General features: G+C 40.8%; 1 protein-coding gene across 1 annotated transcript in view; it reads left to right on the forward strand.

The window, feature by feature from the left end:
• The window catches only part of lin7a (lin-7 homolog A (C. elegans)), a 37134-nt gene that overhangs the window by 1642 nt on the left and 13952 nt on the right, over positions 1 to 21540 (forward strand). Inside the window, exon 2 of the mRNA XM_070853709.1 lies at positions 12337 to 12455. Coding sequence (XP_070709810.1) covers positions 12337 to 12455 — 119 coding nt within the window. The remainder of the gene's footprint in view (positions 1 to 12336; positions 12456 to 21540) is intronic.

Raw genomic sequence — 21540 nt, forward strand, 5'->3', positions numbered from 1 at the left:
AAAATGTCAGCATTCAGCCATATCTGATCTTTGTCATTTGCTGGGTCATCAAGTCTGACCTCAGCTTGTATGCGGGGGGACTGATCCATATTCACATGCTGTGTCATGAATAGGACCACTCAGCGGTTGGCAGCTGTAATGGCACAAGCAGTAGTAATGATAGTCTCACACAGGAGTTGCAGAGAGAGGCGCGACATTACGGGCTTTATTTTTTCTGCCGCTGCCACTTTTGAGAAAACACTATAATTGCTAATGAAAAGGTAGCCTCACCTCGTGTCGGGAGTAGGTTTTAAGCTGCTGAACGCATCAAACCCATGCAGGGAGGAAGGAGACAGAGGTGTTTATTTCCAGAGCTCCCACTTGGCTTGTTGGGTCACAGCAGGATGAAAAGATCTTACATCACCGGCCTTCCTGTTATTGTCGGAGGAAATGACTGCGATAAGCAAACACCAGCACCTCATAGAGAACAATGGATTTGAACTTCCCTTAATGATTTATAAAAGCCAGTCTGCGTTCAAAGTAGAGCTGGCACTTAACTACTATTATGAAAAGTCCAAGAAATGACACACTTTGTGAATATAGTGAGAGCAGAGGTCATCGTGCGTGGACCTCAGATGTTGCTGATCAAGGAATTATGTCAGTAACACTAGTTTTGGTTTGGAGCCCTTTAGCAAACAGTCCAAAGCTAGCTGCACGTCAGTACTTTGAGATAAAAGGCTAAACACCAGCATGCAACATGTGCTAAATGAAAATGGTAGCAAGTTGATGTTTAGCAGGTATGACGTTCACCATCTTAGCTTAGTGTGTTTGCAATGCAAACATGTGCAAATTAGCACTAATGACAGCCGAGGCCGATGTGAATGTCATTTTTTGATGTTTTGTGCTCATGAATCAAATGACTGGACAAACTGAAATTTCAACCCAATGATGGTGCTGGATCAAACATTAAAGGAGCACCAAAGTCATTGTACATTGTTCTGAGGGGGACATGAATACATAATATAGCTGCGATGTCTCAGTCTGTGGTGGGCCAATCATCCTGCTGCCAGCCCGGCTAACGGCACCAATTTGATGGAAATTAATCACCCTAGAGGAGAACTAACTGCTGTGGATGACATGCCTGGCATATATTAGAAGATAGGGTATAACAAGACTCATAACCTGTATATATATATATATATATATCCCATAATTGAAGAACTATTTTGAACATGTCTAGACAGAAAAGAGAAAAAGTATCATCAGTCTTTTATTTCAAAGATTTGCATAATCCACAGTATTCCTGCCTCAGTTAGTGACTTCCTCCGTGTCCCAGAATGACCCTTGATAACAGTGCAGCTGCTCAAACATGTGGAGAAGAGAGAGTGACAGCCAGGTGATACCTTTGGACAGGAGCAATAGATTTTTAATTTGAGAAAAATTGGGTTGTGCTCCTTACACAGAACGCGACATCTCGCAGCTACATCTCATACTCGCATACTGATCCATAGAGGCTAGTTTTTCTATAGAGGAAGTGGCTTCACTACAGCGCTTTCCTCCCTGTGAGGGTGTTGAACATCGCTTCAAAGGGGCCACTCTAGAAAGAAACTCTCACTCCCTCAAGTCCTTTTGTTTTTCTTCACTGTGTGGCAAGGTTTGGTTGGTTAAAGAATTGCTGTATAGTTTACAGCCTCCTGTCTTGATAGACTGAAAGGAATTGCAGCACTCTACTGCCTGAGTCCTTGTTTTCCCTCTGAGAGAGTTCACTGATTTGAGGCCAAACCTTATTCCCATCACATGCTCTCAGTCACACCGGCGATTTGAGGGATTAGAGGGGTGCTGACAAGCTGACGTCACTCATAGCTGGTTATGTCTCAACTCACCTCCTTTTAATAGAGGAAAAAAAAGGGTTGCTAAAGTAATTGTCTTGGAGGGACACTGTCCAGTAATTAGCGAGGATGAAGAAGACAATGAGCTCAATGTTTTCATTCTCTACTTTCACTCCTGCAGGAGCCATTAGCCCTTAAGGAGTGATTTATTTGTCGTGCTTCGAGGAGATCGTCGCATTCGGGCAAATTAGAGCTAATTCTCTTGGCATGGGGATGCGACTTGTTTGGTAAAACCCCGTCGTCCCATTTTACTCATTCAGAGTGTGATTATTTCAGTATTTTATGGTTGGAATTAGCGGCAGACTTGCCAAGAACACCAAGGACACCCAGGTCAAAGTGGCAGTGGCAGATGGCAAGGCTGTTTTAGGACTTTTCATTCTAGCGTGCATGGTGCTCAGACAGCATCTCTTGCAAAGGTAGGAATAGAATCGAAGAAAGCCTTTTATGTTATCTGATGAGGTGGAGCGTGACATTTCAATCAGTAATCAAAGGCTGAATTTAAGAAAAGGAGGGATCATCAGGTTATAGAGTTTTAATCATGCCCGCATGGTTTAATGAGCTCAGCCTCTGATGTGGACGTGTTTATTTACATCACTGCAGTTTTGTCAAAATGACACTTTTAAGTACTGAAAATGAATTACCCTCAGCTCTGCCATTATTATAAATTGACTAATTATACCAGAAAACTGGAGCGCTGCCCAGCGCGAACACATCCCCACAACAATGTTGTGGAGACTTGTCGAGCGTTGAAGCCTTCATTACGTGTCACTGTGGCTTTGTTCAGCTCTGTGCCTTTTCTCTAATCAGCGAATGATGAGGATGACCTTTTTTAGTCACAGCCTGATGTTAGAAGAGCTCAGGGAAATGAGTTTCCAGAGTATACTGCCACACACACACACAATGTCAGCTACAGTCGTTTTCTACCTTTTGTATTTGAGTACAGATTATGAGTGTGAGGTGAGCTACAGTGAGGATAGGTGTCTGTGTGATTAAACTACACAATGTATTGGACATCATTGTGACTGTAAGAGCTACTAATATTGATGGAGCACCATGTGTGACCTGTTATCTAAGACACATACATACACAAAAATGCACCATTTTACACTGTTAAGCTCCATCTATGTTTTTTAGTTAATTCCAGGAATTATTCTGTTCTGTACCAAGTAGTCCTTTCTCTCTGTCTGTTCCTTCTTTGGTTGGTAAGAAAGCCATTCTACAGCCTCCAGAGAGAGGGACAGGCAGGGGAACATGTTGCGTTGAATCCATGTAGCTGGGTAGCTGTAATAGCCCAGAGAGTGTTTATCTGAGAAGCAGAGAAACATTAAAGACCCACTTTATTCAAAACACAACATGTCCTGTAACTACATTATGTTCCGGTGTGTTTATGCTAATGTAAGTGGAGATGAGTGTTTTTATCCTATTTCTTGTACAAAACATTTCTCACCGTCGTTGAAATTAGGAATTACAAGTGGTCGAGCATTTTTGCTGTCTCAGGGATTTTTCTTAGCAGTGAAAGCATTCAGTGATCTTTTGATAGAAATCCAAGTTGTTCAAGTCCATTTACGCTGAATGTTTCGCTAGCTCGCCTGTTTCCCTTTACTCCCTGTAATGCTGCCTTCAAATTGATGTCATGAGGTCATATTCCCGACATGGGAAGTCAAGTGCACTGTATGTTTGCCATTCAAGTCATTAATGTCTTATGAAGCGTTGCTAGGTGACTGACAACAAAAATGGATATCGTCTCGGTCCCTTCTTGAAAATGATTAATGATGCATTTGAACGCCAGTAGACAACGAAAAGCAGAAAATGTGAGTGTGCATCATCACTCATGAACCCAGAACCATCAGAAACTTTCTCCTACTCCCCACTGCTGAACACAGCAAACACATATTCACACATTTATTCAGGATCTCACAGTTTGATGTGAAAAAGAAAAGGAATATTGCATGAAACTTCTTGGAAAATGAAACAGTCTCTTTAGAGACTTATTTTAGTATTTTAATTCTGTTTGAAGCGCTAGAACCCCTTGAACTGATGGTATAAGAACTTAAAAGTGGAGGGAAGACTCAGCGGTAAAGTCTGTTGGGCATAGTTGTTTGAAAAAAGCACAGCTTTAAGGTACTTTAATGCAACATTTAACGGTAGTTTTTGGATATTGTGATTCCATCACCAACACACAATGAAAACTTGCCTCGGAGAAACTATTAGTGAAGTCTTGTCAGTCCCATAATTAAAAAAAACTTGCATTAAACTTTGCTAATTTAATCATTAAGTATTACTTATGAGAATAATCCCATCCTAAGTATAGCAAAGGGAAATTAACTGTCATCACTCTGCTTAATACGGCAACACTGCATTGCACCGTAAATGTATCTTGATGTAGTGTGCACAAGTTCTTTTGAGTGGTGTTACAGCTCCTCGGAGATGTCAGAATATACTTTTCCTGGCAGACAATGAGAGAAAAAAAAATACTTTTTTTTCTTGTGTCACTGTTCTTTAAAATAAAAATCCTCATTTAGATACAGCAGCATCAGCTTTCTCTCTTCCTTTGGAGAAGAATCTGTCAAACCACACAGTGAGAATGACCTAATTGCGTACAGTCTGTTTGCTTCAGAGATATGCTAAATTTGGCAGACTTGCAGTTGTCCGTGTGGAAGCTGAACATATAGTTTTCACTGAGGCGGATGTACAAGCTTGCACAGATGCTGCACACATCTGGAATCCCCCACTGAATCCCCCACAGCACAAAAACTGTGGGTCTCTGGATTGACATTAACGTCATTACAGTACAATACAGGTCCTGAAGGGGGAGCTTGATTTACCTCCACTGCATTTTTCGTGAAAGAGTGATTGCATCGAAGTCCAATTATGGCACAAGTGGTCAAATATTTTACTTATGTAAGAAACAGGCAGGCAGTCAAGATAAAAAAAAGAGCGAGGCACGCAGGTAGAAAGGTCGGCAAAGATACGTTACAAGACAGGCGTAGGAACAAGAGGGCTGGAGTGCTAAAGACTGAGTTGTACAACTGGCTGGTCTGAGAGAAAGGTATATATACAGGCAGGTATACATTGATGAGCATGTTTGGGACAACAGCTGCACAGCAGGGTGTTGTGGTCAGGTGATGATGAGAGCTGAGGAAATACTCACACAAATGCAGGGCAAGGTTGGAATAGTGGATTCTGGCATGACATGAGAATTAGTAGCTGGCAGATGGATAACCGAGCTTAAAGGTGCATAATCAACATTTCTCTATTAATAATGGACCAAATGAATGCATGTGCATGTGGAAAATGTCGATCATAGCAACGAACCCAGAGAATTAACACCAGTTCCCCTCAGCTCTACCGAGCTAATTGTTTTTGGTTTGGTTCACTGGCACCATTCTCATCAGCATGTACAGACAGCCCTTAATACCTGCTATACGCTACCTGCAGCACCAAACAGCAGGCAAAGTTAGCAACTAGCTGGCGAACATAGTGAAGCATGTAGCAGATAAGAGTCAGAGATTTCCTACAGGAGTTCCTGGAGAGAAGAGCGAATATTGAACAGACATTCATCAGGTGGCCAGAGACGTGACTCCAAATGAATCCTAACGATGCTCTGTGTCTGCGGGATGTGTAAACACGATACACAGTCTGCTGCTGCCAAGTGGCCAAAAACATCAGTTAATGCAGGTTTAAGTTAAATTAGCAATACTGCAAGTAGTGTTAGGTAAGATGGTTGAAAAAAAATATTATGTTGTTAACATATTGACAGTAATATGTCATATATATGACACTATGGCAAGCTTATAAGAAGTGTGACTGTACTCTTACTAAGTCATTGTAAAAACTGTATCAGGGCAAGACACTGAACTCCAACTTGCTCCTGAAGCATGGCTTCAGTGTGTGAATGTGTGTGAAAAGAATAGTCTCCTCCCGAATGAATGGTGTGTGAATGGGTGAATGAGGATGTCATGTAAAAGTGCTCGGAGTAGTTGAAATAACTAGAAAGGTGCAACACAAATACAGACCATTTACCATTCCCTGTAGTTGAGTCACTACAACAGCATAAAAGTTTTTCTGTGAAGGACAAGTACTTCAAATGCAGTGCTTGCTGTGTTCACAGTGCTTTTACGGTTTAAAATACTGGTATATTAAACATATTGTAAAAGTGTCAAACCGTGCGGTGTTCATACATGTTATTGCATGGCAGAGTTAGTAAGTCATGGGTGGGATCAGATTTCCTGCGTTACCCTCCAGCTGAAGTTATTCATAGACTGCGTGTATAACAGACACACCACGCGGGTGTTGAGGACATACTTGCTGTTATATTCAACTACGCCTCATTCATTCTGCCAGCCTCTTTTCTCCGCTGAAGGTATAACATGAGATGGGTGTAGTCTTCCACCACTGTTATGACAGGCGTACCAAAGTGCACAAGGTCGTCCAGGTGCTTCTCGTCTGCTTCTTCGCTGCTAGACTATTAGGTAATGTCATATGCCATTTTGCTGCACATCTGAATCAGGAATCATTTCCTGTTAAAGTGACGTAACAGCGATCCCCTGCAGGCATCTCAGCTGCTTTGTCATGGAACACCCTTCAGTGCCTCCTCCCCAGGGTTTTTAAACCCCTCTGATCAGTCACACAGCTCATCTGATGCCCCACTTTTACATCAAGCATGCAGAGCGGTGGGTATCGAAGTGCACTCATGGGACATTTTGGCTTAAATCTGTGCTGTTCATTTGAGTTCCAGGGTGAAACTGAAGACATAAACAAAAGGGAGAGTTGTTTTTTTTTTTGCACTATGTTATATGCTAGAAATAATCCTGCAGTCGTGCCAACTTTCATGCAACGCTAAGATCATACCTTGATTTGTTTACACGCTTTCTCACAGCAGTTCCTCTAGTGTAAATGAAAAACTGTGTGACACCAAAGCAGAACATTTTCACAGACATATTTTCCGTATAAGATCAGATAACGCTATAATTGGAAAAAACATAGGGAGTACGGTACAGTGCCAGCAGACCTTTCATTACAGAGGTATGTGTGGACATCTGTAACTACATTGTCTTGTAATCATATGCTGCTACGTTGGATAAAACTGCAAAGGCATATAACATTTATTGACAGACAGCTGGGATTGGCTCGAGCCCTCCAGCGATCCTTAAGGATGGATGGATTTATTGACAGAAGCGTACACAGTTATTACAATAGCTGTCAATGTATGCAACGCTGAACATTTGATTTAACTTAAACTGTGCAGCTCCTCGGTTTGATGCGAAGCCTATGGAATTGTTAGGAACCCTAATTCGAGTTAGAAGGATTATATCAGGGAATGGCAGGCGTCACTTCTGATCGGTGAGATAAAAGCACCAGCAAAAATTTCTGCAATATCAATCTGTGTAGTTAAGTTTCAAACGCCTTGTCAAAGTCCTTGATGTGGAAAAAGAAAATGGTGCTAACGAGCATGTGAAAGTGAATAACAGCAGAGATTTAAAATGTTTCCTGGATGGCCCTTGACCTCTGTTTAATGAGAAAGAAATGCTCATAAACCTCCTAGACAGATGCCCTTGCTGCCTGGAAGTGCACCAGCTCATTACAGGCTATTCAGAATCAGTGTTTTTATGCATTCAGGTACAGAGAAAGAAGCTGACCACTCACCTTGAAAGAAAATATTAATATGGCCTACTTACCAAAATATAGGATCTTTTTAAACCGACATATGTTGAATTTTCTATTTCCAGTCAAAGCTGCTATAACATGCGAGTTCCATTGAAATTACAAGGTCTCTTTTTTCAAAGTAAACCTGGCCAAGATAGTAGCAATATGGTTTTTTCAAACAACATACAAGCGATCAATAGAAAGACATTACAGTACAGTAACAACTCACGGAATCATGTGCCTAAAAAGACTGACAGGATGAAACAAATCTAGCTAAGGAAGCAATTACAATTTCAATTTCAATTTGCCTCCAACTTTTTGACTACACTTTTAAATGCCCCAAATACAAGCCTTAGGGACAGACGGTAAGAGGATGTAATTTGAGCGCAAACAATAATGACTAGTTTTGAGTGAGATATACCCACATAGCTAAGAGGGGAGCAGACCAAGGACGGGCTTTGGATAAATATACACCAGTGAGTAAGCCTGCGCAAGGCCAATGAAGGCCACTGAACTCTGGCCTATTGGTGAGTGAGAGCTTTGCAGCCTGCGGTCCACAGTGTGCGTCAATGCAAGCATTGGGCACAGGTATGCATGTACAACAGATCACCATCGTCAAGCAAGGGAGGGGAAATAGCCTCAATCATTTTTTTCCTGGCAACAGAGGAAAAGCGAGGTTTGTCTCTGAAATAGAAACCTAGCACGAGCTTCAGTTTCTTTATTAAGTTTAAAAGTGAAACAAAGTTAACAGTATCAATACATAAATCTGAAGCGCCCCTTGGCTTTACAGAGAAGTAAAGGGAGTTACAGCTCATTGTTTGCTGTGGTTTCTGACTCCGTTAGAAACTATACATAGAGGAACATTTAGTAGCTACAAAGCCAGATGTTTCTCTTTTCAACAGGTAGAGTAGGTAGACCGAAAAGGGAGTGACTATTGTAACCCGGTGGCCATAACAAATGAGTGCTAATGTTGCTCTGTAACTACTGGGAGTATGAATATGTATATGTTTGCTCACAAATTTGCTCTATCAACTTTAAAGGTGATGGCATGCGCTCATAACTTGTTTCCGCTGCAGTGTATTTTTTTTAAATGTTGGTAGAAGTTAGGTCTTGTATTTAAAGAGTTGTTTTACGTACCCTCAGAGGTATCAAGCCATGCAGATAGTTTTGTGTTTATGTACCAGGATATTGAGGTATCTGTCTTTGAGATTTCTGCCTCCAGTGGAACTTTGTTTGTGCTCATCACAGTATTAAAACGAATTAAAACAGCAACAGAAATTCTCTTGGACATCACAGACAAGTTTTCACTCCAACTACTACTGAAGAAATAGTCTTATAGCCTTTAACAACTGTTGACAGCGAAGTCTGTGAATCATCCAGGCTAACTGGGACACCGTTTTCAGGAAAGATATGTTGCAGTTAAATGTTTTAAATAACATTTTTCAATGTTGAGAGAAGCACAAACACAAATTCAGTTTACCTACCTAGTAAAAGTATGTTGTTTTTTCATTTTCTTTTTTTATACTTGGAATTTGGGTGACCAAACCATGTAAATACCAGAAGCTGCCAAGACGGGAAAGGTGCAATCTCATTTATTTAACACCTAAGTTCTTGCTATGCCTCTGTAAAGCAAGGTCCAACTGACACTTAGACAAAGCAGATGAATTAAAAGTAAAGTAAAGAGGCAGGCAAAGGTCAGCAATAGGTTAGTAGTTGAAACAGGCAACCAAGAACAAAGGAGCATAACAAGAAGTGTCCTAAAGGCATGCACGGATCACAAAACAAAGCGCCTCCAAGACCAGGGAGCTTAGCTCTCTCTTCAGTTTGTTAGGTTTCAGAGTGAATTAAAAAAGGCTGATCACACCTAGCTCATGCAGTGCGTCGTATTTCCTCTATGTGATGGAGCCGTTCCTGGATGCTGTCAGATATTATATATGTCATATATGTACAAATGATGTTAGAACAACCCCTTATCATATTGATAATGCCAGGACTCACTAGATCTACACTTGGTACAAGAATAATACTTCTATGGATTATCGACGGGTCAAAGCTAAATCTTAACCAGGGATGTGCGGCTTTAGCATTTTAGCACGAATCATGAATGTCGCCTTCCACTGCTATTCTAAAACCCATTTCACAGGATTCTCATTTTAATATGAGTCATCTGGAAATTAGTGTTTCCTACAGGACCTAGCATTAGTGTAATTATCCCAATCACCCACTGTGGTAAATCTGCCAGTGCTTTTATTGTAAAGTGCATTATTTTGTGAAAGAAAGGAGATCACGACAGGTGCACCAACAGTGACTAAGCAAAAGGTCAGCTGAAGAATGACAAGCAGGTGCGCGGGTGGTTGTGGGGATCAGGTGACTGGAACTGATGGCAACACACTGAGGACAACTGCTGGTTGCACAGGATGTGAAGTGACTGGCAGGCGGAAATAACATTACAGTCAACACTGCATCTAAATTCATCTTTACATGAGGCTCTGAGTAGAATCGTTTGATCAGTGGCTGAGCTCAGCATTATCCTGATGACTTGCCCCATTGCCAGCTCTCATCTGCCAATACAACTCTCAGTGGACTAGTTCTCGTGAGTCGTAACCGTTCTCGATGGGAACTGAATGTGCAAACGGGCAAATCAATATAATCCTCAGTGCTTTATTACAGAGCGCTAGAAATAGAAACAGGCATTGGATTTCTGTGGGGCATGCTCATTGTCTCTACATGTAGTAAAAAGGCCAAATGTAATAAAGGGAAATATCTTAGTGTGTTTCACATTTCCTTCTTATGGTTTATACGGAATTCACACAGCCGAGGCACGAGATAACTTCTTTTCTTGTCTCCCACTGGTCTGCAAACAGTAAAAGCTCCTCCATCTGCTGTCTGCTTTATTGAGTTACTCTATATTCCCAGAATCCAATATCAGTGTGTATGTGAGATTGTGTGTGCGAGTGTGTTATGCCTCCACACAGTTTATCTCTGTCTACTGTGAAAAGAGACACTGGTGCAGCCTTGTAGTAAGGCGACAGTGTGAGGGAATTGATTAGTCAGTTTGCATTTACTCACTACTCGGTATGATGACACGTGATTATCTAATGGTATGTTTTCTCCTTTACTGTAGACATTATGCTCTTCAGATCAGCTGTGCTTGTCATAAGGGTGGTAATCAACAATCATTATCCAATTAATCTGTCAGTGGTCCAGAGCCTAAGGACAAGCCTTCAAATGCTTTTTTTTTTTTGTCTGACCAACAGTTCAAAAGAAAAAGAAAAATTCAATTCAAAACAGAGAACAGCAAAATCCCCTTATTTGAGAAACTTTTTGCTTGACAAATGACTATTTGTGCTTCTTGCAGTAGAGGAAAACAAGTTATGTCTTGTTGTTTATCCCGTTTTTCCTGCATACTTATGATGCACGAGCATGTGGGACTGACAAAGAGCACATGTGCACTGGTCTAGAGTATGTGTATGTGCCTGTTCTGTATTGATCAGTCTCTGTTGGACAAGCAAGCACGGTTGGAGCTGTGGGTCTTAAATAAAAGATGTTAGTCAGATATAAAGTATGAGCGTTGCGTTTGCAGGTGGAAAATAACTTTACTGTTTTCCTTTAGTCTTACAGTTCTCACCATCATTGTTTTAAACCACTGCAGGCAGCTATCCTCAGCAAGAAAGCTTCAAATACCCACTGGACACTACCTGCCCATCATCAGACTGCAAAGTTAGACTAGCTGGTGAACATAATGAAGTATTTATCAGCTCTAGGGACAGATATTTCCCTCTGGAGATAGTGGGGAGCCAAACAGGAGCTAAAAGGAGACGAAATATTGATCCTACATTTGTCAAATGGACAGAAACACAATTTCAAATGAATGTAAATGTTGCTCCATCATTATTTGTGAACATATTCTCCATATACCCTTTATATTGTGATTATTTGTGTCTACTGCTTGCTGCACTGCTCTCAAGTGGCCCATAAATGTTAAATTATTATTAGTTATTAAAATTAATTGTATGTCTTCTGTTTTATAGTATTGTAAATGTAATATTTTAAGGTTTGTACTGTTCTTCTGATGAAACAAGCTATTTGAAGAAATCCTCATATGTCTTAAAACTTGTGACTACCCTTAACTATTTTCTGGCATTTTAAAGAAAACTAAGCCCTTATCATTAGGTACATGCAACATCAGGTTACATCAAAATTCCTGCAACTCCACCTTAAAAGTGTACCAGGCATCTTTTTAGTTTGGTCACAGGTCTTTGCACGCACAAGCTGAATAAAACATGTTATTGACCGAACAGTCTAAGTCCAGTGATTGAGTACCAAATCACTTCCCTCTCCTTCCATTATGTATCTCTATTTGGTCTGCCAGTTTCACAGGGAAAGAAATTAATCAGCCAAACTGACGGACTCATTCAATTCAGGCTAATTATGGGACAAGAGCTCAGCAGACGCCAGAGTCACAGCCTCTAACTTCAGGCTTATGGTTTAGTGTAAATGCTGTGTAATGCCCACTGGTGCCTACTCTTACCAGGAAGTGTTACCTTTGAACAAATGAGTTCCTGACTTATTCCCTCTATCCTTTATTCTTATGCTAGAGCTAAACCAATGCAAACGAGCCTTGGATGCTGTTCTATCTTTCTTGCCCCACTTGGCCTTGACTGAGTCTATTTCCATTATCCCACCCATTGATTCGCTCCAGCGCCTTCCTCGTTGCTGTGCTGTTAATGTAATTGAATGGGGCTTTTTTTCTTTTTTCCTCTGTCCCCTTGGCATGAGTACCCGCGCACGTACACTCACACTCATTTTCTCTCTCCGCCAGATGTTGCCAGGGCTATCGAGCTGCTGGAGAAGCTGCAGGAGTCGGGTGACGTCCCCGGTCATAAGCTCCAGTCTCTGAAGAAAGTCCTTCAGAGTGAGTTCTGCACAGCCATCAGAGAGGTGAGTCACTGTCAAGGGAGAGAGCCGCTGGTGCGTGAACACCAACATGACTCTGGTCTTTTCATTCTTTTTGTTCTGTGAGACTCTTTTTTTTAATTTTCTTTTTTTTTGATGACCTTTCTCATGCTAGCACTCCTTGTTGTGTTGTTTTTCCAATCAATCACTGTGCACAGTATTGGGGTGATTATTCCTAGCAGAGAAAAGTAGAATGCATCACTTTCTGTGAAGACATGATATAACATGGAAGGGCATGACAAATACCAGACATCAGGTTGTGTTCTGATAACTTCGCTTGAACCTAGTATGAGAGCTACATTATAACTTTGCAAAGTTACTCACAATGAGACACTTTATACTTTCCTTGCCCCCGTGTTAAGTCATTTTTATGACTTTCTATCATGTTGGAGCAGAGAGAAAGATGGGAATTGTCCTCATTCATTTGCACTGGCAGCATGTTCTAATCTCTAGTCAAGAGAATTTCACCTTGCATTATTTATATGAATTTGACCACTCGTCTGTTAGGGTAGTCTACATTCCCCCAAAACATCCGATGTGTGTTTGTCAAATGGAATCGCTGCCCAGCCCTTAGCAAAAAGCACTGACGTTTTAGAGCACTGATTCCTCAACCCCACACATATTATGCAGAAGAAAATAGTATGAAAATAGAATTTTAATGCTTAAACATACATATTTCATCCGAATCAAAAAGTACATGCCCTGTAAATGAGTGCTTGTACAATGCCAATGACGTTCCTATTTGATTCCTGGTGGCAAATGTTGGTGCATTTGTCTTTTTATGTCGCCCTGTTCTGGAGTAAATCCGTGTTTTTGCCATTTGTGTTGACATCAATTCAAGATGCGAACCCTGCGGGCTATTAGTTGACTTTGGTAACATGAAAAACTTAAAAAGACAAATCATTAGAGTCCTAATAAATCAGGTTACTAAAAATGTTAGATGTGAGCCATAAACTAGCTTGTATGTAACTTCTACATTCTTTGAAAAGCGGAACAAACAAACTGTGGAGAACCATATCTTTCTTTAAAGATCATGTTAAGCACTTTGCAGTACATGGTTGTTCTAAACAAACAAGTTCACGCTCATGTGATGCTGAAGTTGTCACTTTTACCACTCGTGATGTTGAAGCGTATCGACGTTATGTTAGTGACAGCATCTCGACCTTGGGGAAAGAAACACAAGTGTATCAGTTAAATAATGAAATGATATGAAAAAGGAATTTACTAACACATACATACACAACATCTTTTTCTGTCTATTAAATGTGTATAGTCGCCTTCCACTTTAATACTAGAATGCTACACAGGATAAAAGTGTCACTGTTATACTTTGTTATGATTCATTTAAATCATAGTTTGCTATAATACAAGTAAGTAAACTTACAAAGTAGCATTGAGTATTCTAGCCTGTAGCATTGACCTTACATTTAGTATCTGGTCATGCTAAGCTCTGTTAATGTAGTTGCTCAATGATTTGGCTCCACTGTAGGTGAAATTGACCACTTTCTGATTGTATTGAAGTATACTGTGGTGCCAAACTGTGCTCCCAGCTCACAACTGCTTCTTTGAAACTCAACAAAACAGTATGTTGGGGAGAATTATGGCTATTAAAACAAATTCTGAGAAGGTACCTTTCAAAGGCTGCAAAATTTTAAATTGATCATTGCTCTGCCTCGTTACTGCCGGAGCAGCAACAGTGATGTTTTTGACTGCATGAAAAATTCACACTGCACATTAGAACAATCACAGGACCAGAAAACATTATGAGCATTTCATAAACTTGAAGGCTCAATAAGCTCGTTACACCGAATTTTAATTAAGCATATAACTGTTAGAGAATAATCACATTTACACGGATGGAATAAAGTGTGAATCATAAACAGGGGTTCTGGTTTTTGTCCTCTTGTTAAAATGCTTTCATTCACATGCACGCAGCCACCCACAGATCCATCAGCTTAAAACCATTCATCAGGCGAATGCAAACAAGAGCAGTTACTCTACATTACACCACTACACAGGCTGATAACTACAGATCTTGTATATTGAGTTTCCTGTCTGTTGCGATAAACTGAAGCATCACCCACTGACATGTATTTGTTTAGGAGTTTAAAGAGCAGAGGAGCTAATGACAGATGCCACTGGGCCCCCCCGTGAACATCTAAATTGTCCTGATATGAAAGCAAACAATTAACAGATTTGATCAGTGTATAGAGGAAGGGACTCAACATTAGACATTATTTGGGACATCAAAATAATATTTTACATCCTCAGAGCACAATAATAACCAGAACATGTTTGGGAGTATTGATCTATATCAATGATTGGAGGATTTCTAGGCCAGCTGCTGAAATCTCTGGTTCACCAATCTCACTCTCTAAGCCATAAAAGTTCCAGTTTACTCTCCGTTTGTAACTTGAATATTGATGAGGGGGTAATCAAAATAACCTCATGAAGGAGAATTTTGAATCTGCAACTTTATCCTGATTTCAAACACGGCGACAAAGTGGGGCCACATTAGTGTGAATGTGTTTTACCATGTTTGAAATATGTATGCGTTTTTAGCCATGCTAGAGGCATAGAAGTGTAAATCTGTCTGTCAGTCAGTTGGTTGGTTGGTTTACCACTTTGGTCCAGACTGAAATATCTCACCAACTATCAGATCAGATCAAATTTTGTACTGACAGACGTTGTATCCTACTGATTTTGGTGATGCCTCGACTTCAGGCTACTGAAACTTGTTACGTTATGATTAGAAAAAGTGGATCATGGTTTTTGTTAATAATTGAAAAGGTCAAGGTGTTCTTGTGTTTTAAGCCAGTATCTACATTTTCAGTATTTTAACAAATATTTCCCTAATCTTATCCGATTGCTTATCCAAGTAGCTGCCTAGATATAACCATGAAGCTGTTGATCGTGCTTCTGTTGCCAGGAGGGCATTGTAAATGGTACATAGACTGCACTTCTAGTTTTCCAGCCATACAAAGCTCTTTACCCTGCATGCCCTCATACATTCATACACTGATGGCATAGGCTGCTATACAAGGTGCCAGTCTGCTCATCAGGATCTAATCTAATGCTCATTCACACACACTCACACACACTCACACAGTGACTCAGGTTTCAGTATTCAGTGTTCAGTACTGTGTACAGTGACTGGCAGTGTTTGGCTTTTTAACAAGACCCCTGATTTCCATTTTATTTCCATCCATTATAGTTGCGGTAATGCAGGGTGGTGATTTAGCTGGGAAGTGTATATTTACTCATGTACGGTGCTTAAATACAATTTTGAGATACGTGTATGATACTGTTCCCACTTTTACTTACCCGGCAGATATTTTTACTTCCAAAACATATGATCATCTTGTAAAATATGGGGCATTTTTATAGATAGAAGAGAGGTCAATGAATGCATAAAGTACAGTCAGTAATGCACTTATATTTCTATGGTCCCTTTAGTATATTTCTTATAGAAACTCATTTTAAGCTTTATTTAATAAATATGGGAGGTCATTCATTTTTCAGTAAGTGTCTCGTTATAATAATGAAATGTTCGCCACACTGGCAAAGTGACCAATTAGGAGGAATAGCTTGTGACAGAACATTACGTAAAAACCCTTGACATCATGCAAAGTGACAGAAAGGAAGAAAGCAGTAGTCTTCTCCCTTCACAGCGTCCAGCTCTGCTCTGGCCTGCTCGGGGAAGCCTGGCACATCCTGACACCAACTGCACGTCTGGCAACTGGCTGACTGATCTCAGTGCCAGTCAGTGGAGTGCAATGACAGTGACTCTCAAAAACCTCTTTTAAAAGGCCCTCAGCAGCAGCAGCAGCAGCACAAGAAGACTCCCTTTACCAAAAGGCAAAGATGCAGACCACTTCACGCACAAAGAGCCGGCTGTTTCATCAGTCGGCTCTGCCTCCTCATGGTTCACACTCTCTTTCCCCAGTTGATTTCTGCCTAAATGGCTGTTGGAACTTATGAACTACACCACTCGGCTTCTCCAAACATCAGACCTCCAATCTGACAAACAATCATCTGTGTGCGTCCATGATGAATGCAAAGCTGTCTCCTCCTGGAGCACTGAGCCCTCACTGCATTCATAATATCACTGCTGCACGGGACGCTGCATAATTTCAAGCAGCGAAGAAGAATTGTTCGGATAAAATATCCGCCTGCAAGGACCGACAGGCTGCCGTCCTCTGTGACACCCAGGAAGGTCCAATGGCATCTTTCTGAATAATAAATCAATCTGTTCTGTTTGTTTGAGAAATGAAAGATGAATTTGCCTCATAATAGATTAATTTCATTATAATAATTATTTGGAATGTTTGTTTAAAATTTAGTTCATCTGAGGACAAAGGATTTAATTTATTTCATTTCATTTGTTATGGGTACTTCCCTATTGTCTTTTCGGTGTATCTCCAGAATGAATTGTAAACAAATTGCATATTATATTTACTATTGTTGACCAAAAAGAAATCTGCCTGTGCCCGCCATCAGCCCCCCGACTGTGGCTTACCTGCTCACCTTTATTCACCCTGATCTAGTCTTGCCCAGCGCATTCAAGTGGGGGACAGTTTTGCCGGCTAAGCTCAGTCACCAGGGGAACCATCAGAGATGCTCTGAGATTAGTGGGCGGCAGCGAGGCTGACTCCGGTTTATAGTCGATTAGAGGTTTATGAGAGCCCATGATACAACAGCTTCTCTCTGCGGTGCTGAGCCAGCTGGAGGACAGGTTGTAAGTGCTCGCTATTGCATACTGTAGATTATTATTGGCATTGCGCAGAGAATTAAAGGAGTTATTGTGGCGGAATATCACAGTTCTCAGCAGCTGTGTCCTCTGATGCACCGTCTGTATCAGAGGCAATTAGAAGAGACAGGCTTACAGTGGAAGGGAATCTCGGTGAGAAAGCAGCACTTAGGTCTTTTTCCATGCGTCTGTTTGTGACAAGGGGGAGCGTTCACAGCCACAGGGTTCACTTACCAGATGATCTGTTCCCCTCCCAACCACAGTGGTGTTTTTAAGTTTTAGCCCTTTCACTGCTGTTTACATACATGCTGCGTTCTTTACATTACTGCCAAGAATTTATCAAAATGTTGTGTTTTGTATATTTGAATGCGTTTTTCCTACTTTGCACATAACCATTGATTACCATTCACTGTCATTTGCAGACTTTAAGTGACTTAAGATACTGTTGGTTATCCTTTCCCAATAGCACTTAAGTGTTCAGTCAGAGAAATCTGTCAAATAGTCTGAGAAAGCCATCAAATCTATATTGTCATTCTGACTGCTGTCGATTTTGCATCTTGTTTGTCTTTTGGATTCTTTTTTTTTTTTTTTTTAAATCAGAGTTACCCACCAGCATATGAATGCACCACCCTGGAAGAAATAAATCAGCACTTTCGACTACAAAATGATAACATAGCTTTGACAAAAAATGCTAATTTTGATAGAATACCAATCTAAAGCAATTTTGATGCATTTGAATGAAAAAAACTAAATCTTTAGCCACTTTGTAGTAGGAAAATATATTCATCGGTCTTCAAAGTACTGTATTCTTTGCAGTTAACAGATTTTTTAAAAGTAAAAACTAAAAAAAACACTGGTAGAGTCATTTGGTGGGAGCAGTTTTCCTCCTGTTTAAAGCCTCGGTGCTTTATAATCACATTTTAATTCATTTTGACCGCACTCACTTTTCTTTCCTTTATGCCATCCATCAGTGTTAACTACTCTCAAGTTAACAGAGCCATAAAACACAGGTTAAACTGTAAGCCCAGCCCTCCTGTTGTTCATTTTGATCACACACGCCTCTGTGACAATTCATTATTACAGATGACCTTTCTTTCAAGTCCAGGCCTTGTGTAGACTGTGATATGATTCCTTCCTCCACACACACACACACACACACGTGATGTAGGTCATTTCACAGTCTGGTGGGCTGACACAGAGCCTGATAACATGGACATACTAATCTTGTCTATAGGCTAAAAAGCTAAAAACCCCACTCTAAGTCCACCTACACACCTAAATCCGTACTCTACGCCAACAGAATTTGCTGAACATGAATCAGCCTCGTTAGGGATGACAGGCCGCCTGTCAATATGAGGAATGGACGGCAGGGAAAGGAGCCTGTTCAGCAGCGTTGGGCTAAATGACAAAGAGAGGGAGTTTGATGAGCTGGTTGTCTTTCCCCGCCACGTTCATCAATGACGGAGGGAGGGGGGGGTGATCGCGGGACTGTGCGTTAGTCTCACTGCATAAGCCTGAATGAGTTGTCAGGGTCAATCAGCCTTGCAAATGGGAAAGGAAGGACACAAGACGAAATGACTGGAAGAACTAACCAGCTGGAAATGATAGAGTGGGAATTCGCAGTATATTGGGTTAGATAGTCCCACTTGACGAACACAGGAAGTGCAAAAAGCAGGCCAGAGTGATCGCATCTTTCATCAGCTTTAACACCACAGTTAATTTTAAACTTCAGGAGAGATTTTGAATCAACATAATTGACTGTTTTTTATAAAAGCAAAAGCAAGCGAGGGTGGAGGATTTGTGTCGATTCCGTCATGATGCATCTGCCTCCCACATCATTAAGTCGGTCCGTGCAAGTTCAATAGTTTCCCTCTATGGTCATGGGTAGCATCACTGAGAGGGAAAGTGTGTTGTTAGGTCTTGTGCTGGTTTTCATCCATTTCCACCAACATCAACCAGGCTAAGACCTCTCTTTTACCCATCCCCCTCCCTCTTCTCTGTCTCTCTGACTCAGTAGAGGAAGCAGGAGGCCATGGTTACAAGCAGCGTTGTCACGTCAGTTTGCCCTACAGGCTTCTCTCTCTATTCTCCAGCTTTGTGGCATCCTCCTTGTAGGTGCCAGTGCCGGTATCCTATCAGGAATAGTGTGTGTGTTTGTGCATGCGCTTCACCATAATCCACTGCGGTGACCCAGGTGGGAAGGAAACATGTAGAAGGGGTTGGACCGAAGGACTCACATGCTTTAGGGATGGACAGTGAAGACGTCTGGCAAAAGGACAGGCAGAATGGGAATTGAATTTATGGCTGCAGGACATCTGGCCTTTTTAGAGCAAAGTGCAGCCAAAACAACAGCAGACTGACATTCAAAAGCTCATAGCAATTTGTTCCATGTTATGGCCTTGTTGTTCAGGGCTCTGCATTCAGGTTAGGTACGTAGAGAGATATTATATGTGTGTTTTGTTTCACCTCCTTTAGAGCGCTGTAATAGTTACTTTCCATTTCTTATGCACAAAGAAAAGTAAATCTGTTGAATAAACTATGAAATACTATGAATAAGAGAATTTTAAAGCTGCATTACTAAATATTTGTATACCAACAATTGATCAAATTACAATGTGTATGTGAAAGGGGCCGCTCATAGTGATGAATCAACAGCAAACTATCACTATCACGGCGTTACTGTTTTGGTTCTGTCTCCTACCCAGTGCCAAACAACAGACAGACAATGTTAGTGATTAGCTGAACATAGTGGAGCAGTTAGGAGCTGATTTCCCTAAAGGAGACAAAATCAGGCTAAAAGGAGAGTGAATATTGGACTTATATTCTGCAGGTGGCAGAAACACAGCATGACGTTTGCTTGATATGCAAATACAGCAGGCAACTGCTTGCTAACATGTTAGCTATTTGATAAAAGGATCTCAGTTTTGTTTTCAGCTTGTTTTAAGGCATCAGTGTGTCAGAAAAATACATTAATTATGCTTTATGGTGATATAGTCTACTAAAAACTGTAAAAATCTCCCTCCCTAAATGTTATTTTGCTTACAGTAAGAATATCCACTAACTATGCGTATCCACTGCCAGACTGTATAGTGAGCAGAATCATATATTCCATCTAATTAAGGAGGAAAGAATGCAAAAATGTGTTAAGGTATCCGCCAGTGAGAAGGCAGCTTCCCCTGCACTCTTGATAGTCATTAATTAAGCCTTCAACTGCAAAATAAGTTTTAAAATTCATCACTTATGGGAGAGAACTGAGAACACCCTGCTGATGCTGCTCACATACTAGATGCCAAATATTGTACTAACATTGCAGCTCAATCTGTAACGCTCCTGTCAGGTTTGAAAAGAGCCATTACAAAATGATCGAGGTTTGGAGGCGCAAGGGCCACTACTTGATTGATGGAGCCTGCAATGTTACGGATACCATGTTAAGTGCTAAGAATGAGAGAGAATGAAAATAATGTAATTAGCAGTAACATTAGTGTGAAGAAAAGGGATAATAAGGGATGGGAAAATAAAAGACACTCTGCGGGCAGGCAGAGGCAAGCAAAACCTTTCATGGCATTTATAAAGCTGTGCTCAGCCTTAAAAAGTGCAAAGGTGGAAGAAGTCCTCGGGAAAAGGTATCATTTGGGAGTTGAGTGTGTGTGTGTGGACTGCAGGCTCTTTTTCTCCGAATGCATCAGCACCATAAATCTACAAAGATGTGTTGCAGCCTAGAATGTAAAGCTGCACTCTCAAAAGCCGCTCATTTGGTCTTTGAGATTCATGAGCAGACAAGACAACAGAAGCTCAGGGATATTTTCCCCTCTCTGAGATCTCTACATACCAGTATCTCAGAGTTTGTACCCTATTTAGTATACACCCTTTTGATAATTCAGAGAAGCAACGCCTTTGCAGTGTTGCATTGTGGTACGTCAAAGCTACCAGGTGTGTTCGCTTCCAGGCAGGCTGCCATGCATTGATGAGGGACATCGTCTAGTGAGTGGAAGCAGATGATTATAATTCATCTCGGAGCCACAACATCTAATATGTCAATGCTTTTGAGTCTATTTCACACTGAGAAATGTACAGTATCGTTACTCTGGTTAAAGTGGGCTTGCACATCTGCTAAAATAACAGAAACTGCCATAAATGTAACATTTAAACAGTAGATGGATTTGCAATCGTAGTACATGTCTGCTGAAATCTTTACTGTGATTTATCAAGTGATTTTCACCAACTTAGCATAATTATTTCCTCCTATTGCACTGTTCATTATTTGGTTTCAGCATTGGAGGGAAGTAGCACATTTGAAAAAAGCTGCAGTACAGACTAGTT

The sequence above is a fragment of the Pempheris klunzingeri genome, chromosome 22 (assembly GCF_042242105.1).
Source record: "Pempheris klunzingeri isolate RE-2024b chromosome 22, fPemKlu1.hap1, whole genome shotgun sequence".
Classification (NCBI taxonomy): Eukaryota; Metazoa; Chordata; class Actinopteri; order Acropomatiformes; family Pempheridae; genus Pempheris; species Pempheris klunzingeri.